Raw genomic sequence first — 17,297 nt, 5'->3', positions numbered from 1 at the left:
TACCTTTGATCATTTTTGTGGGCCTCCTCCGGATGTGGTCTTAACAGGTCTATGTCTCTTCTACACTGAGGACTCCACATCTGGATGCAGTACTCCAGGTGAGGTCTCAACACCACAGAGTAGAGGGGCAGGATCACCTCCCTTGATGGGCTGACCATGCTTCTTTTGTTGCAGCTCAGGATCCAACTGGCTTTCTGAGTCACGAGGGCACATTGCTGTCTCAAGTCCAGCTTACCATTCCACCAGTACCCCAAGTCCATTTCAGAAGGGCTGTGCTCTATCCTTTCATCCCCTGGCTTCTCGATAGTGGGGACTGCCACGATCCAGGTGGACTGCCAACAGCTCGCCATGCTACTTTTCCAGCAGATGTCAGGATGGTTGAAGCCCCCCAGCAGGATAAGAGCCTACAATTGTGATGTCTCTTGTATTTAGAAAAAGAAGGCATCATCAACAGGCTCTGCATGATCAGGCAGCCTGTAGCAGACTCCAACTAGATTTCCTTTGTTGCCTCAGTCTCTAACTTAAGCATAGACTTTCGACTTGCTTGTGGCCATTCTTCTGGGACAACTCTCCACACTATTCCTTCCCTGATGTAGAGGGCAATGCTTCCTCCCCTCCTTCCATGCCAGTTCCTTCTGAACAACTTCTAAGTGTTGACATCTACACTCCTGTCTTGGGAACAATCCCACTAGGCTTCAGTGACGGCAACCACGTCACGGTTTTCTAGCAGCACAGTGCCTTCCAACTCCTCCTGTTTGTTTCCCAAGCTGTGTGTGTTGGTGTAGAGGCACTTCACCTAGGCAGCCAGCCTTGGCGCCTCCCTGGAGGATAACTCCTTCATTCCTTTAAGTATTTTCCTCAAATCTCCTTGTTGCCTTTTCCTGTTGTCTCAGATGTTCTGGGGAAGGAAGCTGGAGAGCACTGCTGACAAGTACCAGTTTCCCCTCCTATCACATTTCAGCAAAGTTAAATAGCTCCTATATTTGAAGAATCAATTTGACAGTGGGATAAGTAGATATCCCATGTTTTCAATACAAATCAAAGTTGGGCTGTAAACCTCTGTCCTGTTGATTCTGCCAGCAAGGGGCATACCAGGAGCATACCACTGAGAGGTAACAGTATTGTCCCATGTGATGTTTTGGTTCTTTTCTAAATCTATATACTGGCATTACATGGCATACAAACGTCTATTATTTTTGATACCTTAAAAAAATATGAAATACTTTTCTTAATTAGTTTGAAGTCTTCTGCCCCCTGCACAAGGATTTGCACAGATATTTGTCATAATAATGAAAATGAGACTTTCACATAACTTCCAGAAAGATCTCTATCTTCCTATAACATAAAAAAACATGTGGAAGATGAGATAAGCTAATGAAAATTATTGAAGAACTTTATTTGATTGATTTGAGCTATTACAACATCAAGCTGTAACACAGCTACCAAGTTAGACATTGGAATCCCTGAAGTCTGATTAGCAGACTACAGTTGATGAAACTAGGGCTTACTCTCACATACCTGAGAAACAAAGCGAAGAAAACCTGTGCAACTTCAGCACTCTCCCAACCTCTGAGGGCTACAAAAAGGGAGAGCTTGCTAAGTGGCATTTAAGGCCTCCTCCACAATTAATGTAAAAAAATACATATAAACATTTTTTTTTAAGTAAACTAAACTTCACAGCCTCTTCATATTTCCGGATTATAAACAGGAAAGTAGATGAAAGAAGCTGGAACATCTCACCCTCATCAAGAGGTAATCAAAATTGTGATGGACTCAAGTTTTGTTACCTAAATCCTATCATAAAAGAATTCTATCTTGGAGAAAAGTCTTTCAGTTCCACTGTCAGAATTTAATAAATTACCCACAGTATCCCAAACTTGCTCATATTCCTTGTGCAGTCAATATAGGTCTCTTAGCATTATAAATCTTGGCTTGTTCATATGTTGGCAGCCAATCCTGTCTAGATGGTAAAGGAGTGCCAGAAAACACTCAGTTGAGGGAAAAAAAAAAAATCCATCAGTGGTACAAACTAAAGCTCTGACCATCTGGTGGTTTGCACATCACATGAACTGCTCCAACCAAAACTTTCTCTGGTAAAGAGCAGAAGGCACAATCTTAACGAGTTAGTTTTCCTGACTTTATAGTTGGCTATGTAGATATGAAAAGAGCATCATCTGAGCTAAGAGACAAAGCAGATAAATTTAACTTCAAAGCAAGAGACAGCTTGCTTGAAGAAGTTATCATTCCAAACTACCTGAAGCAGATGAACAAGAAACGTTGTTCATTACAGCTAATACATTTCAGTAAGTAGTCCAGCAGCTTTGAGGCTGAAGAGAAAGACCTGAGTATAGGCCCCTCTCCATCAGCCCTTGAGAGCAATTGCCGTAGTTGTTTTGGGAACAGACGTTATACATCTTCATCCTCTTTCTCTAAGAAGTCGGTCAAGGTACTGTCATCTACAGGTATTAATAAGTACTCCACACCATCAGCTCCCTGAGAACAGACATGCAATACACATCCTGTTAACATCAGTGCATAGTGCAATGCAAGCCATTAGATAGCACTGCAACACTTTGAATACTTGCAGCTAGGGTGAGAGCTGGCAAGCACTGTGAATGACTACATTGCTAAAACCAGGAATATTTCCTTAGAGCAACACTGGAAAAGCACAAATATCGAAAAAATGCAAAGCTTTTGGTGGGCTATGCTAGTTTATCACTACACACCTCCTCAACACCATATTTCCACATCTAGCATTGCTACAATGCCTCACTATTAGGACTCTGCACTCTTCTGCCATGCAAATACGGGCAACCATTTGAATCACACAGTCAAGCTCCAATGTCCATTACTTCTCAAGGTCTCAGGAAGTTATGTTCCACAGAGACCTGTAAGTTGCTGACTTAACTAAACCACACTGTTTTTTTTTGTTTTGTTTGTGGGTTTTTTGTTTGTTTTTATAAGTCCCTATCCATATGAAGGGTGCTGACTAATTGAAGTTATGGAAAGAGCTGCAATTACAAAATCTCAGTGCTTCGCTAGCATCCAGGTGCTTCAAACTGCAAAGCCTCACTGTGAGCCACACACTTACGTCTTAGGTATACTTTTAAGGAATAAAGCAGCTTTTTGTTTAAGATAACTGAATCCCCAGAATTACTGTCTTCCCACAACTCACCCGCTTGGTCCGAATGAGCTTGTGGTCCCTGAATTCTGTCAGCTGTGCCCTCAGCGTTAGGTCACTGTTTACAAGGAAGGCCTCTCGACACTGCTGGTAGAAGTCTTGGAAAGAGAGGCCTGGAGACAGAGAAAGGTGAGAACAAGGATCTGAAATGGTAAGTGTGTCTAACTATGTTTTCCCCACCTAAAAACATCGCTTCAGCTTACACCACTATGTTTACAGCAGCAACATCACTTCGAGTACACAGCCAAGTTAATATTTCAGTAATCAACAGAAAACAGTTGATTTAACATTCCAGACACCCTGTCTGCCTAATAGAATTTTAATGGTAATTCCCAATATAATGAATCTCTCAATTTCCAACTCCTTCACCTCACTTCCATCTTTCTGCACCATTAACACACTGCTCACCCTCTGCTGCATCTGTTAAGACCATGATAGTGTATTCCACATGGATCCTAGGAAGCAGGGACACACTGGAGATTACTTAGGAACAGCATGGAAACCAAATCTCCTGTTTTTCCCTGGCTCATTAAGCACTACTGTTGTGCAAGCTCATATTCTCCCTTGATTTTAATTCTATAGCCACACAGTGCCCCCAGCAGTCCCATTAATGCCTAAACATGAAAGCAGACAATAGTAAGAGGAGGCTAGAATCCAGCTAGTCTATCCAGCACCAATAGAAAGATGGTCTATACTACTGAGACACATTGAACCAACAAATACAGGTCTTCTGTTGCTGCTCACGTAACCCATACACTAAAAGCCAGTGCTGCTGTAGCTGAGCTAGCAATGCCAGGTGAGGAAACAGTAGGTATGCACCTGGGTAAGATGCGTTGTCCTTGTTCTCCAGCTGGTACTGAGCAAGCAGTCTGAATATTCCCCTAAGCAAAGGGATGAGAAGAGGAAATCCAAAGAAGAAAAGACATTAGCAAATATTAATTTATTTTTCTCTCTCATCACAAGCACTCTGTGCACACATGTAGTTGCTGGCTAAAGCTTGCTTCCACTTAAAGTAATCAATCACATGAAAACTAAGTCCCATCATTTTCACCTTGAAAACTGCTGTCAGAAAACAGGGATTGCCTCCTGGTTGGCGTATGCCTAACAGTTAACACAGAAGTCCAGAGTAACCTTAGTGAAGACTGGATTCTCAGTAGGTGCTACTGTGAAGACTACCAGCGTCTTACCTGGCATTGGGAGTGAGGCTGTGCAAGACATGTGTTAAGGAGCTCAAAGCCAAAGATCCAGATTGCTGTACTAACAATGAGTTTTCATAAGATGTTTCTTCTACATAAGGACTAAATGTGGTCGTCTCATACCAAAGCCAATTGTAGAGGCTTTGCTTTGCCTGATCCCACACTAGACAGAGAGGAAAAAGAACAGACAGATTGGAGGGTTAGCTTTTTTCAGGTATTAAATAAGCAGTATTATAATGTACTTAAATCTACTGTAGTATTTGAGGAGAAAAAAAAAAAGCTTTTGAAATTCACAGTACATGCACCCAGATGCTGCAGTTCAGACAAGACAATCCTCTGCAATGGAAAATTTGCACACATCCCCTTTTCATACCAGCTACACGGATATGCTGTAAATCATTCCACAATCAGTAGTGCAAAAAGAATTTTTTAATAAAATTGTTAAGATGTAGTGACAAATGTAGCATCCAATCTCCATTTCAGTAAGTCACTAAATAATAGGGTGTCACAGGCTTGGAGTTTTTTTTTGCTTGTCTTGTAAACATTGTTGTTTCTCCCTGCTTCTGTAGTGTTTTTTTTTCTTATAATCAGAGACTGGTAGCTCTTAGCATCTTTATACAGTTTGGGTTGCACAAGGCCACAGTTCCAATCAGGGCTTCCAGCCACTTCAGCCATACATACATCACCAGGTCTATTTTGCACACCAAGAGTAATACATGAGCTTATGAAACATGCTCAGCGGGCCCGAAGTAGAATGCAGATTCTACATCAGGCCCAGGGGGACTCACTGAGAGGAGCATTGATGTGATCGATAGAAGCAATGAGGTAAATGCTAGGCAGAGAGGATAACTGTGCAAGGATCTGCTGACTTCTTTCTCCTCTCAACATCTGGCTGTCCAGGTTATGAATGAGGACATAGAGCTCTAAAGACGAATCTGCAAGGTCAGAAAAAACAGCACAGAACCAATCAAAGAAACTGTACACAAAGCAGTTTCCCATTCCCAGCGCAGTCTAGGACAAGTCCATTCCATCAGGCTCGACATTCACCACTCCAGTATCAAATGACTTTCCTTGTACAGCTTACTTTGATTCTTGTACCACACTGTATTTCTGAGTAGCTAAAAGGCTTTCTCTCAATTCATTATATTTCAGTTTTTATCACAGGTGCTGTTCTTCCTTCAACTGAAGTTTTTATTATTAAAAAAAAACCCCACAAACGAACAAACCTTTTCACTTGCTCAGAGTATTACCGTGGATTGTCCTTTTCACTATGGTCCTTAGCTCTGTGATTCAGGTCATTCAAATGTATTTCAGGAGAGAAATCTAAGCACAGTTTGTTCAGCTGCTTTTGAGTTACAGAACTAGGATCCTGAAGCCCTCATAAAATCGAAATACACCTATTCAGGACTGGACCTGCAGCACACTAACTCAATTAGAAATCTTTCCCTTTGAGCACTCAAAGAAACTTATAAAGATTTAGCTTAGATAACGCAAATAGTAGATGTTAAGATTTCCAACTTAGCTTGTTGCTGCTACACTCATTCCCAGGAAACAGCTTTTTCCTGTTTTTACAGAAAGAATTCTGGAAAAATAGCCAGTGCTTGTGCACATCGATAGAGACTTGGCTGCCAATGGAAACCAAGAGTTCCTCAGACTCCCTGTAAGATCAACTGTAATAAATACATGAGACTGATCTATGCAGATTCAAGTGTGTACAACTGCTAATCATTCTTCATTTAGTTACACCAGAAACATTGATAGGGATGGAGAATGAAGTCCATGCTTTTTAACATTTTTGTCCTACGAAACCAGGATTTCACAGCAATAACCCATGTATGCATAAGCAGTACAACCTATACACAAAGAGAATTCAGCAGCCTTTCAGTGTGTCTGTATCCATTTACCTTTGATTATGAAGCCATTTCTAAACTGACACTTCTGTCTTTTATTTCATTTTAATGTCAGCATTTACATACGTTAAAATTACACTACTACTCCTCTAAACAATAAATGTGGCAAGCCTTAATTGAGCCTATTCTAATATTTTTAGAAAGACCCTTCCCCAACACCATAATCTTCCAGAGGAGCCCAAGGGTCTTGGGATCAATCAGTAAATGTCATTCAAACTGTACGCAAGTTCTTCATGCTGCTAATTTCAGAGAGGTTTCTATCAGGTCCTCAAGCAGTGACTCAGAACCATCTTCCCTCGTGTAACTGCAATTTAGCTATCCCATGTTCCATCATGAAACATGGTACGGAGATACCATGTAAGTAAAGCACAGAGGCACCATGCTAAATGCAAAAGAGATGAGTATTTCTGTTTGCCAAGGGGCTGAATAGCCTCTGGCTTACCAGAATATTCACACCCTCCTCCATCCTTTTCTACAGAATTGTGTGTTAAACACTGACAGCTTGGAATCAACATAGACATTTATTCCTGGTCATCAGTAGTGGCATAAACTAAGAGACAAGAAAACAGTAGCTACAACAGACTAAGAAACTGTAACAATACCGAAAAAAAATAATGATCAAAGAAAATGTTCAGGTTTTCCTAACATTAAACAATGTCTACTGTTCACATGTTTGTTTGTTTGTTTTTTTTAAAAAAAAGTTATTTTACCTTCTTTAAATCTTTTCATGATGAATTCAAGTTGATCGAGTGGGCTGCGGAAAGTTCCTATATGGTCCAATACTTCCTCTGTGATAGAGTTGAGAACCTAAAACAGAAAATAGGAGTCACTACTGCCCCTTATGAAGGGTGCTGGCACTGAAGGGCCTAGTGCAGAAAATCTGTAAGTTAGTCCTTGACTGTCATGACAGAGATACTGTGATTTTTACCATCAGTTTCCTCAAACAGTCAAAGTAAACACAAAACTGCTGCTCCTTCTCAAAACTACGACATAAAATAACACTTTAGACTGATGAATACTTTACTGATAAGAATCACAGCATTTCTTTTGAAAATGCAATGGTTCATTTCTTTGAACTCTTAAAAAAAGAGATGGGATTTGTTCTTCATTCGGGAGATACAGGATGTAGGAAGCTCTCCTTAACATTTTACTTTAGAGGTATCTATAAGACATAGTGGCTAGATAAAAATGAGCTTTTCTCACACTTACAGATTTCACAGTGATGCTGGGGAAGTATCCATTAACCACAAGGTGAACAGAATCCTGGAGCATAGATGTACGAAACTTCTCTAACAAATCATGCTTCGAGCCAAGTCCATAAAGCACAATATTAAAACCTAAGCTGAAGAGAAAAACATACTGAATAAAAAAAAGTACAAGTCTATACATCCTGGTTATCATTAAGCAAAATGATCCATTGCAATCTTGCCTCTAAAAGTCACATTTCTAGGGAATGTTAGCTTCAGGCTTAACTTCAGCTCACAGCAGACACATAACAAGGGTTGAACTAAATGATCCTAGTGGTCTTTTCCAACTCTAACAATTCTATGATTTTATTCTATCATTCTGTAAGGCTAGCTGCAAGAAATCTGATGTATGGCACACACATTCTAGTTAAAGTAGTTCTTTAGCAGACTAGAGGTCCAGAAATTTAGTGAGGTGTCTATACAAAACAACAGGATTGTCCAAGAGCGATACTAGAACTGCATCTTCAACATAATGAAGGCTAACAAACATTTAGTCCTTCAATATGTGATTACATTAAATGTTTACCATGGCTTACAGTCACTACAAGATCTTTTTGAGGAATAGGAAAAGCATCATCCTGACTAGAAGTAAGAGTCAGGTCACTCAAAAAGTGCTGAACAAAGGTAAGGTGTTGAACTGTCACTGATTTCAATATCACTTATGGATGTGTTTCTCCAACCTGATGCATACATCCACAGGATGCTGCTGACATGAGGGTAAATTTACTGGCAGTGTCTGTTTGCTAGGCATCTTCAGTGGTTCTCACTGGATACTTACTGTAATTGCAGCATCCACTTTGAAAACTGGGACTCATATTGCTGGTTTAACTCTTTAATTTCAGCAGCATAGGCAAGGGGAGATTTTTGCAGAAGGTCATGCAATGTTTGCTGTGTTGAAAAAGAGTAATTCAAAGCTGAGAAAAACAGGATGTATGCTTGGAGTCTTTATAAATACCCCTCTAATATGCTCTCTAGCTAGGGCTTTCACCAATGATACACACAATTCATGTTTCTCTATGTACTTTCCTGAGAGGACTAAGTATAGTTTTGCTACTGGAAAAAAAAAAAAAGCAGAGAGTAAATTACCTTATTATGGGAAACAGTAACCAGACTAGGACTAGAAATGAGATCTGTGCCATTATTGCACCATGTTTTACCTCTTCCTGCTGAGTACAGGAAAACCACTATGGAAACTCATGCTCACGACATGCTCAGAACTTAAAAAGAGCATCAAACACTGCACTAGGAAAATACCAACACCACAACCTTGTTCACAGGAACAAGGGCTCCAGTCAACACGCTTAGCAACGGTTCATATGTTTGTGTCTGCAAAAGAATGTTCATAAATATCATCAGAGAAAATAAACATAGCAGAAAGGAAATAATTTGAAGCCAATAGCAAAATATCAACAATCTAAGGATTAACACAGCTTTAAAAATGTGCCAAGATGTTGCTGTTTGAACAGCACAGTAACATAACAAATGATATCGTATCTACACTGGCCTCTCTTTCTCTTCAATTGTAACAGCTTTGCTTTTCAAGCAGTAGATAGCTTACTCTGGAAAGAACACAATAGGCAGCTGCAGTGTATCTATCAAACATAAAACACTGAGAGACAGAACTGCTACGCCTTTATTTAGTGCCATCAAGAGATCTAATACTGAAAGCCTTGATTTTGCTCCGGAGCTGTTTTGAAAGAACTTGTTAAGAATCCGACATTTACTGTGGGTAGCAACTCTAGATGACAACAAGCATTAGGCAATCTCCACATACCAATCACCACGTTTGAAAAACAAGATAGGCACAAAGAAACAATCATAGACTCAAGAGTAATCCATATATTTTGCAAGCTTCCCTGGCACCTGTATGTACTCATCTCTCTAAGGTACAATTGCCTACTTTGAACTGGCTGTAGAAGTGGCATATATGGGGGGAAGGAACAACAGATCAGTAGTTCAGTCACATTTCAATAGTTCATTTCTTTGAGGAACTGAAAGGAGATAAAGTGGTTATCACTTAGTTTTGAATCACATTTAGAGCTGTCCCTATCCTGCACAGTGCTCGACTCCAAAATACACAGACAAAAAGGACTCCATCTCCTCAACATATAATCAAGACCAATTATTCAATTGAAAAAATGCTGGTTTGGTAATAATTTTTACAGCAGGTCTCTACAACTCTGCTTCTTCTCCAAGATCAAATTTTAACCTGTTCTAGTAACCTCAGCTTTCAACTATCTGCTCACCTGATAACACCTTCTCCCTGCACTTCCCCTTCTGTCTCAAACCCACTCAGCTGGGCAATAACCCACGGCACTATTCCTGCTCAGTGCACGGAGACATAAGGGAAGTATGATGCTTGAAATGCTACCTAACACCTGCCTAAATCACTGAGAATTTCATCAGCAGTTAGACTGAAAATAGCAATATTAGGTAGTTTTGATGGGGGAAATCTTCAAAGGAATCAAAAGCTCTGTTATTTGTGTGATTCACTCTTAAGTGTACCTGATTCAATCTTTTTCTCCGTAACTTCTGCAGCGTTCGGTCCGAAGTGAGCACTTTGGAACTACTGTGAGCTTCAAAGTATTCCTCTACGAGGTTGTTCTAAAAAGGGACAGGAAGATCAGCTACCCCTTTACTAACAATTTACCCTTCTCCCCTTGCATCCACAAGCATGCCTGAAGATGACCAGTATGAGTTATCTTCTGGATTTCTATTAGTCCTTACTCTATATTTGCAAAAAATGCAAGTATACAAGTAGCATTCTGCCAAAGCTGACCCATTCAGATGGATCTTTCCCAGACATAAAAACAGAATAGAACACACTGCGGGAGGATCCTTTGTTCTAGAAGGAAATAAAGCTGAATGCCAAGCCAGAAAGTAAAGCGTGATTCTTTTGGCACTACAGGAGTCAATTTCCTCATCATTTCTCAGTACAAGGTCTCCTCCTTCACAAAAATCTTAAGACTTTCTCATTTTATAGCTGCTGAGACCGTATTAGCCCACAGGCGCACATAATGTCCATCTAGTAGAGACAGCTCACAAGTACAGCAAAAGCCAACACAGCTGGTTTGATTTGCAATTACTATCTATTTTACTTCTACTCTACACACTACTACCAAGTGTGTTCACTAACAGCACATTATTACTGAACATCCCTTCAGTCTTCTGGCTCAGAGGTGTTCTCTGCACACTCACCATGCTGTCTTTTTTTTTGGTTAGGGTTTTTCTAGAAGTAGGCGTAGATACGGCCTTAGTTTTTGCTGGGGTCTTCTGATGTGACACAACAGTGCTGACTTCTTTCTGGGCTTCTTCTACCTCCTCCTCTTCTGAGCAGGAAGCAGAATATTCACTCTCGCTTTCCAACTGAGCATCTGGAGCTAGGGGAGAAATTTAATGGTAAAAGCAATCAGTGAATTCTTACACAGAACACACTTTACACAAACTCTCTCTCTCCCTCATACATTGTCTAGATGGCTTTCAAGCGCATGATTACTAAGAGTATTTCAGAGAAAAGTAAAAACAAAGCTGAAGAGGACAGCAAACACACAACCATTTTGTTCCTAGTTTTCAACTCAGAAATTATTTAGTACAGCTCTGCCCATTTATATCAACTAAGAAACATAATCCCATCCTAAAAAAGTGAATGAACACGGACAATCATTTTTCTTATTTCTCTTAGCAACTCTACATCAGCTTTCTACAAATGCCAATCATGCAATCCGGGTATCTTCTAGTTCACACTCTGCAAAAAGAGGTTTTGAAAATATCTCTGTGAACAATGCTGATTCAAGTGCACAGACAGAACCTGGCTGAGTCTCGGTCTCTCAACACAGAAGAAACAGAACATGAAATGTCGCACACTGATCTCTCCTCTGCCCTCAGCCTGAGCCTGTGTAGCTAACCAGTTACCGAAAAAAATTACCATAAGCTATTGTTCCAAAGTGAAGCATCAATACAGGTAGGATTACTCAGAGCTTTGCCTCTTCTGATCACATCTCTGAAGCTCAGCAATTGTGTGCTTCTAACCCTTCTACCCTATTCTTACGCAGCAAAGCATATGAAAAAGGTCTATGCAGACCTGCCCTAGGGATGTTTCTGTTCACTGTAGGACTAACCAGACTGCTGCTACAGGGCAAAGCCCATAAGCAGGTGAAACAACCTCCTCTGAACATGGTGCCTCACTGACTATGGAAGCTAATTACAAAGCTTCATCATCCCTGCACCTGGTGTAGGGAACCTGCTTTGGTAGGGGGGTTGGACTCGATGATCTCTGGAGGTCCCTTCCAACCCCTACAATTCTGTGATTCTGTGATTACCTGCTAGTCTCCTTCGGAGCCTATAAGGTGTGGTAGACACAAATTCGTTCTTCTTGGTCTGTATTAGCAGAAAAAAGAAAGAAAAAAAAAGAAACACATGCATTAGAAGAAATCACACATAGCTCCCCAAAATAGCCTTTCACCAAGTGAAATCAGATTTAATCAGGTTTAATTTCCAAGCTATTTCAGCCCACAGGAAACTGGCAAAGCAGAAGCAATAAGTCTGGAGAGTTCCCATTCACAGCTAGAGAGAGACAGGATCAGGTTCCAAAAAGGGCTTAATTCTTTTAACTAACATCCTGGGATAAGGAGTGGAAAGATATGAAATCTTTATTACTAATGTTGTTTCTTCCTTTGATAAGAAAGTGGAAAGCTATGAGTTTAATTGCATGTGAAGAGACTGTTTAACATCCTTATTTGTCCGATGGAAGGAAAGTCTCCACCCATGCTAATCAAGCTGTCAAATTCACTGACTAGCACAGACCCTCAATTCCATAGCTCTGATGAGTGGCAGTTCTGGCTCTCACTTAAGGTACCCCTGCCCTCTTAGATTAGGAGACATCTATAAGGTGGGTGAGGATTTCCAGAACTGCAGCAATTTGTCAGTTCAAGTTTTAAAAGTGTTGAGAAGGAATATAATAATAAATCAACAGAATATCAACACTCACCTTCTGCTGAACTTTGTTTGAACTTGAACGTTCTGCAAGGCAAGAAACAGCATAGTTCAGAGTACTGCATATTTTCAGAGGCACAAGATGCTCTATTAGAGAAACACTGTTCAAAGGTACACTACACCAGAATATCAGCTCCCTGAGCAGTACAGGGGAAGTTATTAACTCCCCACAGGCAGGCAATGAGAGAACAAACACAGTGAATGTTATTATCACAGAAGGCAGCTCTTAATTTAGTCACAGCTGTGGGAGGCCCTCGGCAGGAGGGGACTGACAGACACTGAAAAAGGAACTAAATGCCCCAGTGCTGAGGGCAGACTGTGAGTACAAAGCAACACACTCTTGCCAATCTTCACCTGCCCTGACTTTTTCTACCTTCATTTAAAGCTCTCAATAATGGCAGGGAGAAAACTATAATAAATTATGAAGTGCCCTGTTTTCAGTTGAGATGATTAGCTTTCTTCCTAGTAGCTGGTATGGCACCATGCTCTTGATTTAGGATGAAAATAATGTGGACAGCACACTGATGTTTTGGCTGTTGCTGAGTAGTGCTCACACTAAAGACTTCTTAGCTTCTCACACTACATTGCCAGCAAGGAGCACAAAAGGAGGAAACAGTATCAGTACAGCTGATCCAAACAGGCCAAAGGGATATTCCATACCACGTGATGCCATGCCAGATAATAAGGCTTGGGCAGAGGGAAGAGATGGCTGGGGTGGGCATTGGTCAGCAGGTGCAAGTAATTGCACTGGGCATCACTTACTCTGTATATTCTTTTATCATCATCATCCTCATTATTTTTTTCCCTTACTTTTCTATCCTAATTGTCTTTAACACAGCCCACAGGTTTTAGCTTCTCTTCCCCATCCCACTGAGGGGGAGTGAACAAATGGATGTGTAGTGCCTTAGAGGCCTGCCAAGTTAAGCCACAACAGAAGCTGCACATGAACATGCACACAATCCCACTCACAACTCATTTGGTGCTCAACACATCAGTCCAGCTCATTAATTCAAGTCCAATCATCTGTGTTGAACATGAATTGTCATGTGTGACAGCAACAGACGAGTGAGAAGTTCATTTTCTCTGCACCAGCAGGACAGAATATAAGATGCAACAGACAAGTGATCAAAAGACCATGCAAATTCAGCCTACAACGTTAAATTGACCAGAATACTTGAGCATCTGCAAAGATGAGGAACAACACAAAGAGGAACCTGTTCACTCAGCTTTAGTTCCTCATAGCATCATATACTTACTGCTGCTTTGAGGGGTTCTGGCTGTTTTCTCAGGGCACTCAGAGGGATCAGGTACAACACTCTGTCCCGGTGTCTGTGCTAATTCAGAGGCTATAGGACATAGAAGGAAAAGAAATTTCATGTCAGATAGAAAACTTCCAACTTGGATTTGTCAGCAGTGAAGTCATACACCACAAAAAAGTCTAGATTTTAATTTCCTATCTATTTCAGAAAGTGCCTAAGATGCTTTATTTTTTATTATTTTTCCTAACCCTAGAGATTAATGTAACACTAGACAAAAATTTTCAAAACCCAAATTCCTCAGTTAATTCATTTCAAAGTTCTGCTTAGGCAATGACAGGGCAAGCTTTGCTCCCTAGGGTACTGTATATCTTCAAAATTAGAGAAATGCTCTGTTATGCCCACTCAGTTCTTTAACACTGAGTGACTGAACACACTGGAGCAGCAGGTAAAGCAAACGCATCAGTCCCCCAGGAGGCAGGTTCTGCTTACCTCTTTCAACTACTTATCAGCTCAAGCTGAAGTTGAATCATTGACCTGAATATGGAACGCCCCGCCTAAGAGATCACCAACAAATACAGCCTCTTACTGTACTACTTGCCTAACAAGTTACTATTACTTATCTTCATATCTGTCTAAGCTCAGTTTCGACAGTGTTTAGTCATCTCTGATGTTCAAAACCCATCCACCTCTTTAGTCAACCCCAAGTTCCAATTCCAGCCTGCAAGATTAAAATAATCAACAGCTCAACTGCAGGGTGTCTGCTGAAAAGGGAAGGCATTGACCCATCACCACATACCAGGAGCTTTCAGTGGTATTGGTGAAGAACTCTGGGAAGCAGTTTTCAAACTGAAGGAACCAGGGAGATGTACACTGCTGCAGAGGTGCGAGAAACAAACTTTCCTTTCACACAGCAGAAGCCCAGAGGAAGATAAAGAGAGGAAACAACAGATTCTGTATCATGATATGGAAGGAAATTCCTCCTCCTCTGCAGAGTACAACAGTAGCTGTGGAAACCACACACCACTGGAGTTCAAGTGGTATTGGGCAAACAAAGGACTCTTCACTTGAAAAGAAGAAAGGTAGTGGCACAATAGTCCAAGCATCTTATTTGGGCCAGAAGAGCCCACTCTTCAGCACAGCTTGTTTCTTCTAACAACTAGCCTAGCAAGTACACTGACAGACACTTTGTGCAGGAGAAATCCCCTTCCACAAAGCTAACATTGCCTTTTGGGTTGCTTGTTTGTTGGTTTAAACTCTTTGTTACATAACTAGTTATTCTCACATATCCTTTGAAGATAAGAAAATAAAAGTCCTGCCATCCTTGGGCACATACACATAAGCTCTTCTCACAGCATTAACAGACTTCCAGTTTTTACACATTTATTTTAAGTATCTCTTATTCCCACCATGCCTTTGCTTTGCCCTAGTGCTGAGCTTCTGTTTCTGCGGAAAACCAATTCAGAGCTGGATAAAAGCTACTGGAATAGTAACAAACACATAACTTGAATGAAAAAAAGATACAGATCACATTAACAGGGATACACAAAAAGATCATAGCCAGAGCAAGATGGAAGAAGAAAGAGGAAAACATACCCAGCTCTGCCATTTTGTTGGAGCGTTTGGGAGTCTGGAATGTGTAAACTTCACCACCACCTACACTTGAGCCATTTATCATTGATTCTGTGAACAGAAATGTTACTTGTAACCGCTTTAGAAGTACAAGTATACTCCCAACCCATAGAATAGGAAAGGTGATGATTTACTGTTGGGCTCAAATGACTCTTCGCACTGTAGGTGCTATGAAATCAGTATCATGAAACAAATTCTAGAAATCATTATCCTCTCCCTCTGTCACCACATGCACAGCTCGAGCTAGCCAGCCCACAACAGCACTTTCATAAACACTATGCAACTTGTTGAGACAAAAAGAATCTACCAAAGTAATATCTGCCGTACGTTCCCTTTGCCCCAGGTACCTTCGCCACATACGCCTAAAACAGCAACATAGTTCTTCTCCTCCAGGATTTCCTGAGCTTCATCATCTGAGACAGCCTCAAGCTTCTTTACAAATCTCTTCGTATTGACTATCAGCTGGTTTTTGCCTTTCTGAACTTTAACACCTACAATTACAACAAAAGATTTTTTTTTTAAATGAAAGCTATTATTTCATTACTTCCATTGCAGTACTGTGCAGCTGCCCCCCTTCACAAACCAAGATACTGTTGTGCAAAATGCTGCTCAAACGCAAAATAGAAAAGGTTTGCTGCCAATAGAATAGCTGGTCTGTATCAGGGCAATCGGCTGCATCAGTCCGTCCTTTAGTACGGAAGCTGATACTGCAGGTAAAGGGAAGACAAGGGCCTCATTTCAGCACACACCTGCTTCCACTTTGGGAACAAACGGCAGCAACTCACCCACACAAGATCCAAACTGCATACAAATAGGGTGCGTTTAGCATCCCCTGCCTTGCCTAGGGGTGGGACGCAAACTAATTAGCGCTAGGTACCAGCTGCCAGCACGCCCACAGACAAATTTAGGCTGAGAGACCTCTGTAAACCACCTGTCTGATCCCCGCTCAGAGCAGGACGAACAACAACGGGCATCGGGTACTCCGCACCTGACGCAGATGCGTTCTGAGGATCTCTGCAGACCGCAATTCCAGACGTTACGAGGAGCCAGAACTGCGGCACGCGGCTCCTGCAGCGCCCGGCCCCGCTTCTGCTTTGATTCTGTCCGTGCGTTCGCGCCACGGAGAGGCGGGCGGGCGGTTCCCCGCAGCCAGGCCCCCAACCAGGCAGCTACCATCAGGACTTGGCGTCACCCTCAACTGAGGGCACGCGCCGCAGCGACCCGTTCCGTGCGCCGGGCGGGGCGCGGGCACAGAGCGGAGCAGACAGCCTGGGGGAGGGCGGCCAGAGGCCTCACCTCGCCGGCGGCCGCCGCAAGTGCTGGAGAAGGGCCGACCGCCCCTTCTCGGGGAGCGCCGGCCCGGCCGTACCTGCGTCGTCAGCGATGTGCCTCAGAACGTCCTCGTCGGGCACGAACTTCACCTGCAGAGCGCCGCCGCTCCGACACTCCGCCAAGCTCATGGTGCGCGCCCGGCGAGCACCCCCACCTCACACACGTGGGCGGAGCCACCCGGCCGCCAGGGGGCGCTGCCGCCAGGCGCCCACGAGGGTAATCGGCGGCGACCACCCGTCGCAGGGCCCGGGTCCGGCCTTTAGGCCTCGGGCGCCTGCCTCTTCTCGCCCTCACCACTGGCGGCTCAGCACGGGCTCCGGACCGCTCTTTGAGTCGGTGGCAGGAGCGCGAAGCGGGTTTGCGTGCCGGCCGACCACCAAATCAGGCGCCCTCCCTGAGAGGGTGCGGGGCGCCCACGCTGTGAGGACCGCCGCCTGCCTTTGACTGACGCGCGCCTCAGCCAATCCGCGACCCAAGACCCCGCTTCCCGCCGCCTGTCGGCGGGAGAAACGAGGGGGCGGGACTTCCGCTGGCAGCCATGCGTGCGGCCG

The 17,297-nt window shown here is 42.6% G+C and overlaps 1 protein-coding gene across 6 annotated transcripts; it reads right to left on the bottom strand.

The window, feature by feature from the left end:
* Positions 1 to 2,123: 2,123 nt before the first annotated feature.
* Positions 2,124 to 17,172, bottom strand: ORC2 (origin recognition complex subunit 2). 6 transcript variants are annotated; one of them, XM_048953201.1, is made up of 16 exons: positions 16,784 to 17,172; positions 15,762 to 15,905; positions 15,379 to 15,465; positions 13,783 to 13,872; positions 12,522 to 12,553; positions 11,854 to 11,911; positions 10,733 to 10,914; positions 10,040 to 10,138; positions 8,313 to 8,422; positions 7,497 to 7,629; positions 6,998 to 7,094; positions 5,166 to 5,312; positions 4,369 to 4,540; positions 4,001 to 4,062; positions 3,176 to 3,294; positions 2,124 to 2,493 (listed from the first exon to the last, which is right to left on the bottom strand). In XM_048953201.1, the coding sequence occupies exons 1-16, from the start codon at positions 16,872 to 16,874 to the stop codon at positions 2,407 to 2,409; spliced, it is 1,710 nt and encodes a 569-aa protein (XP_048809158.1). In that variant the 5' UTR covers positions 16,875 to 17,172; the 3' UTR covers positions 2,124 to 2,406. The 6 variants fall into 6 exon arrangements, with proteins under 6 accessions (XP_048809158.1, XP_048809164.1, XP_048809161.1 ...); XM_048953207.1 differs by lacking the exon at positions 16,784 to 17,172 and adding an exon at positions 16,403 to 16,751; XM_048953204.1 differs by lacking the exon at positions 16,784 to 17,172 and adding an exon at positions 16,200 to 16,353.
* Between the last annotated feature and the right edge of the window lie 125 nt (positions 17,173 to 17,297).

The sequence above is a fragment of the Lagopus muta genome, chromosome 8, assembly GCF_023343835.1.
Source record: "Lagopus muta isolate bLagMut1 chromosome 8, bLagMut1 primary, whole genome shotgun sequence".
Classification (NCBI taxonomy): Eukaryota; Metazoa; Chordata; class Aves; order Galliformes; family Phasianidae; genus Lagopus; species Lagopus muta.
The sequence above is the reverse complement of the archived record's forward strand: the minus strand, read 5'-3'. Positions and strand labels throughout refer to the sequence as shown.

Bases quoted from the DNA above. Each gene is read 5' to 3' on its own strand.
- ORC2 (XM_048953201.1), bottom strand. From the start codon at position 16,874: ATGAGCTTGGCGGAGTGTCGGAGCGGCGGCGCTCTGCAGGTGAAGTTC. The intron at 11,912-12,521 runs GTGAGTGTTGAT...CTGCTAATACAG, and splicing joins CAAACAAAGTTCAGCAGAAG to ACCAAGAAGAACGAATTTGT. The intron at 5,313-6,997 runs GTAAAATAACTT...CTGACCTTGCAG, and splicing joins CATGAAAAGATTTAAAGAAG to ATTCGTCTTTAGAGCTCTAT.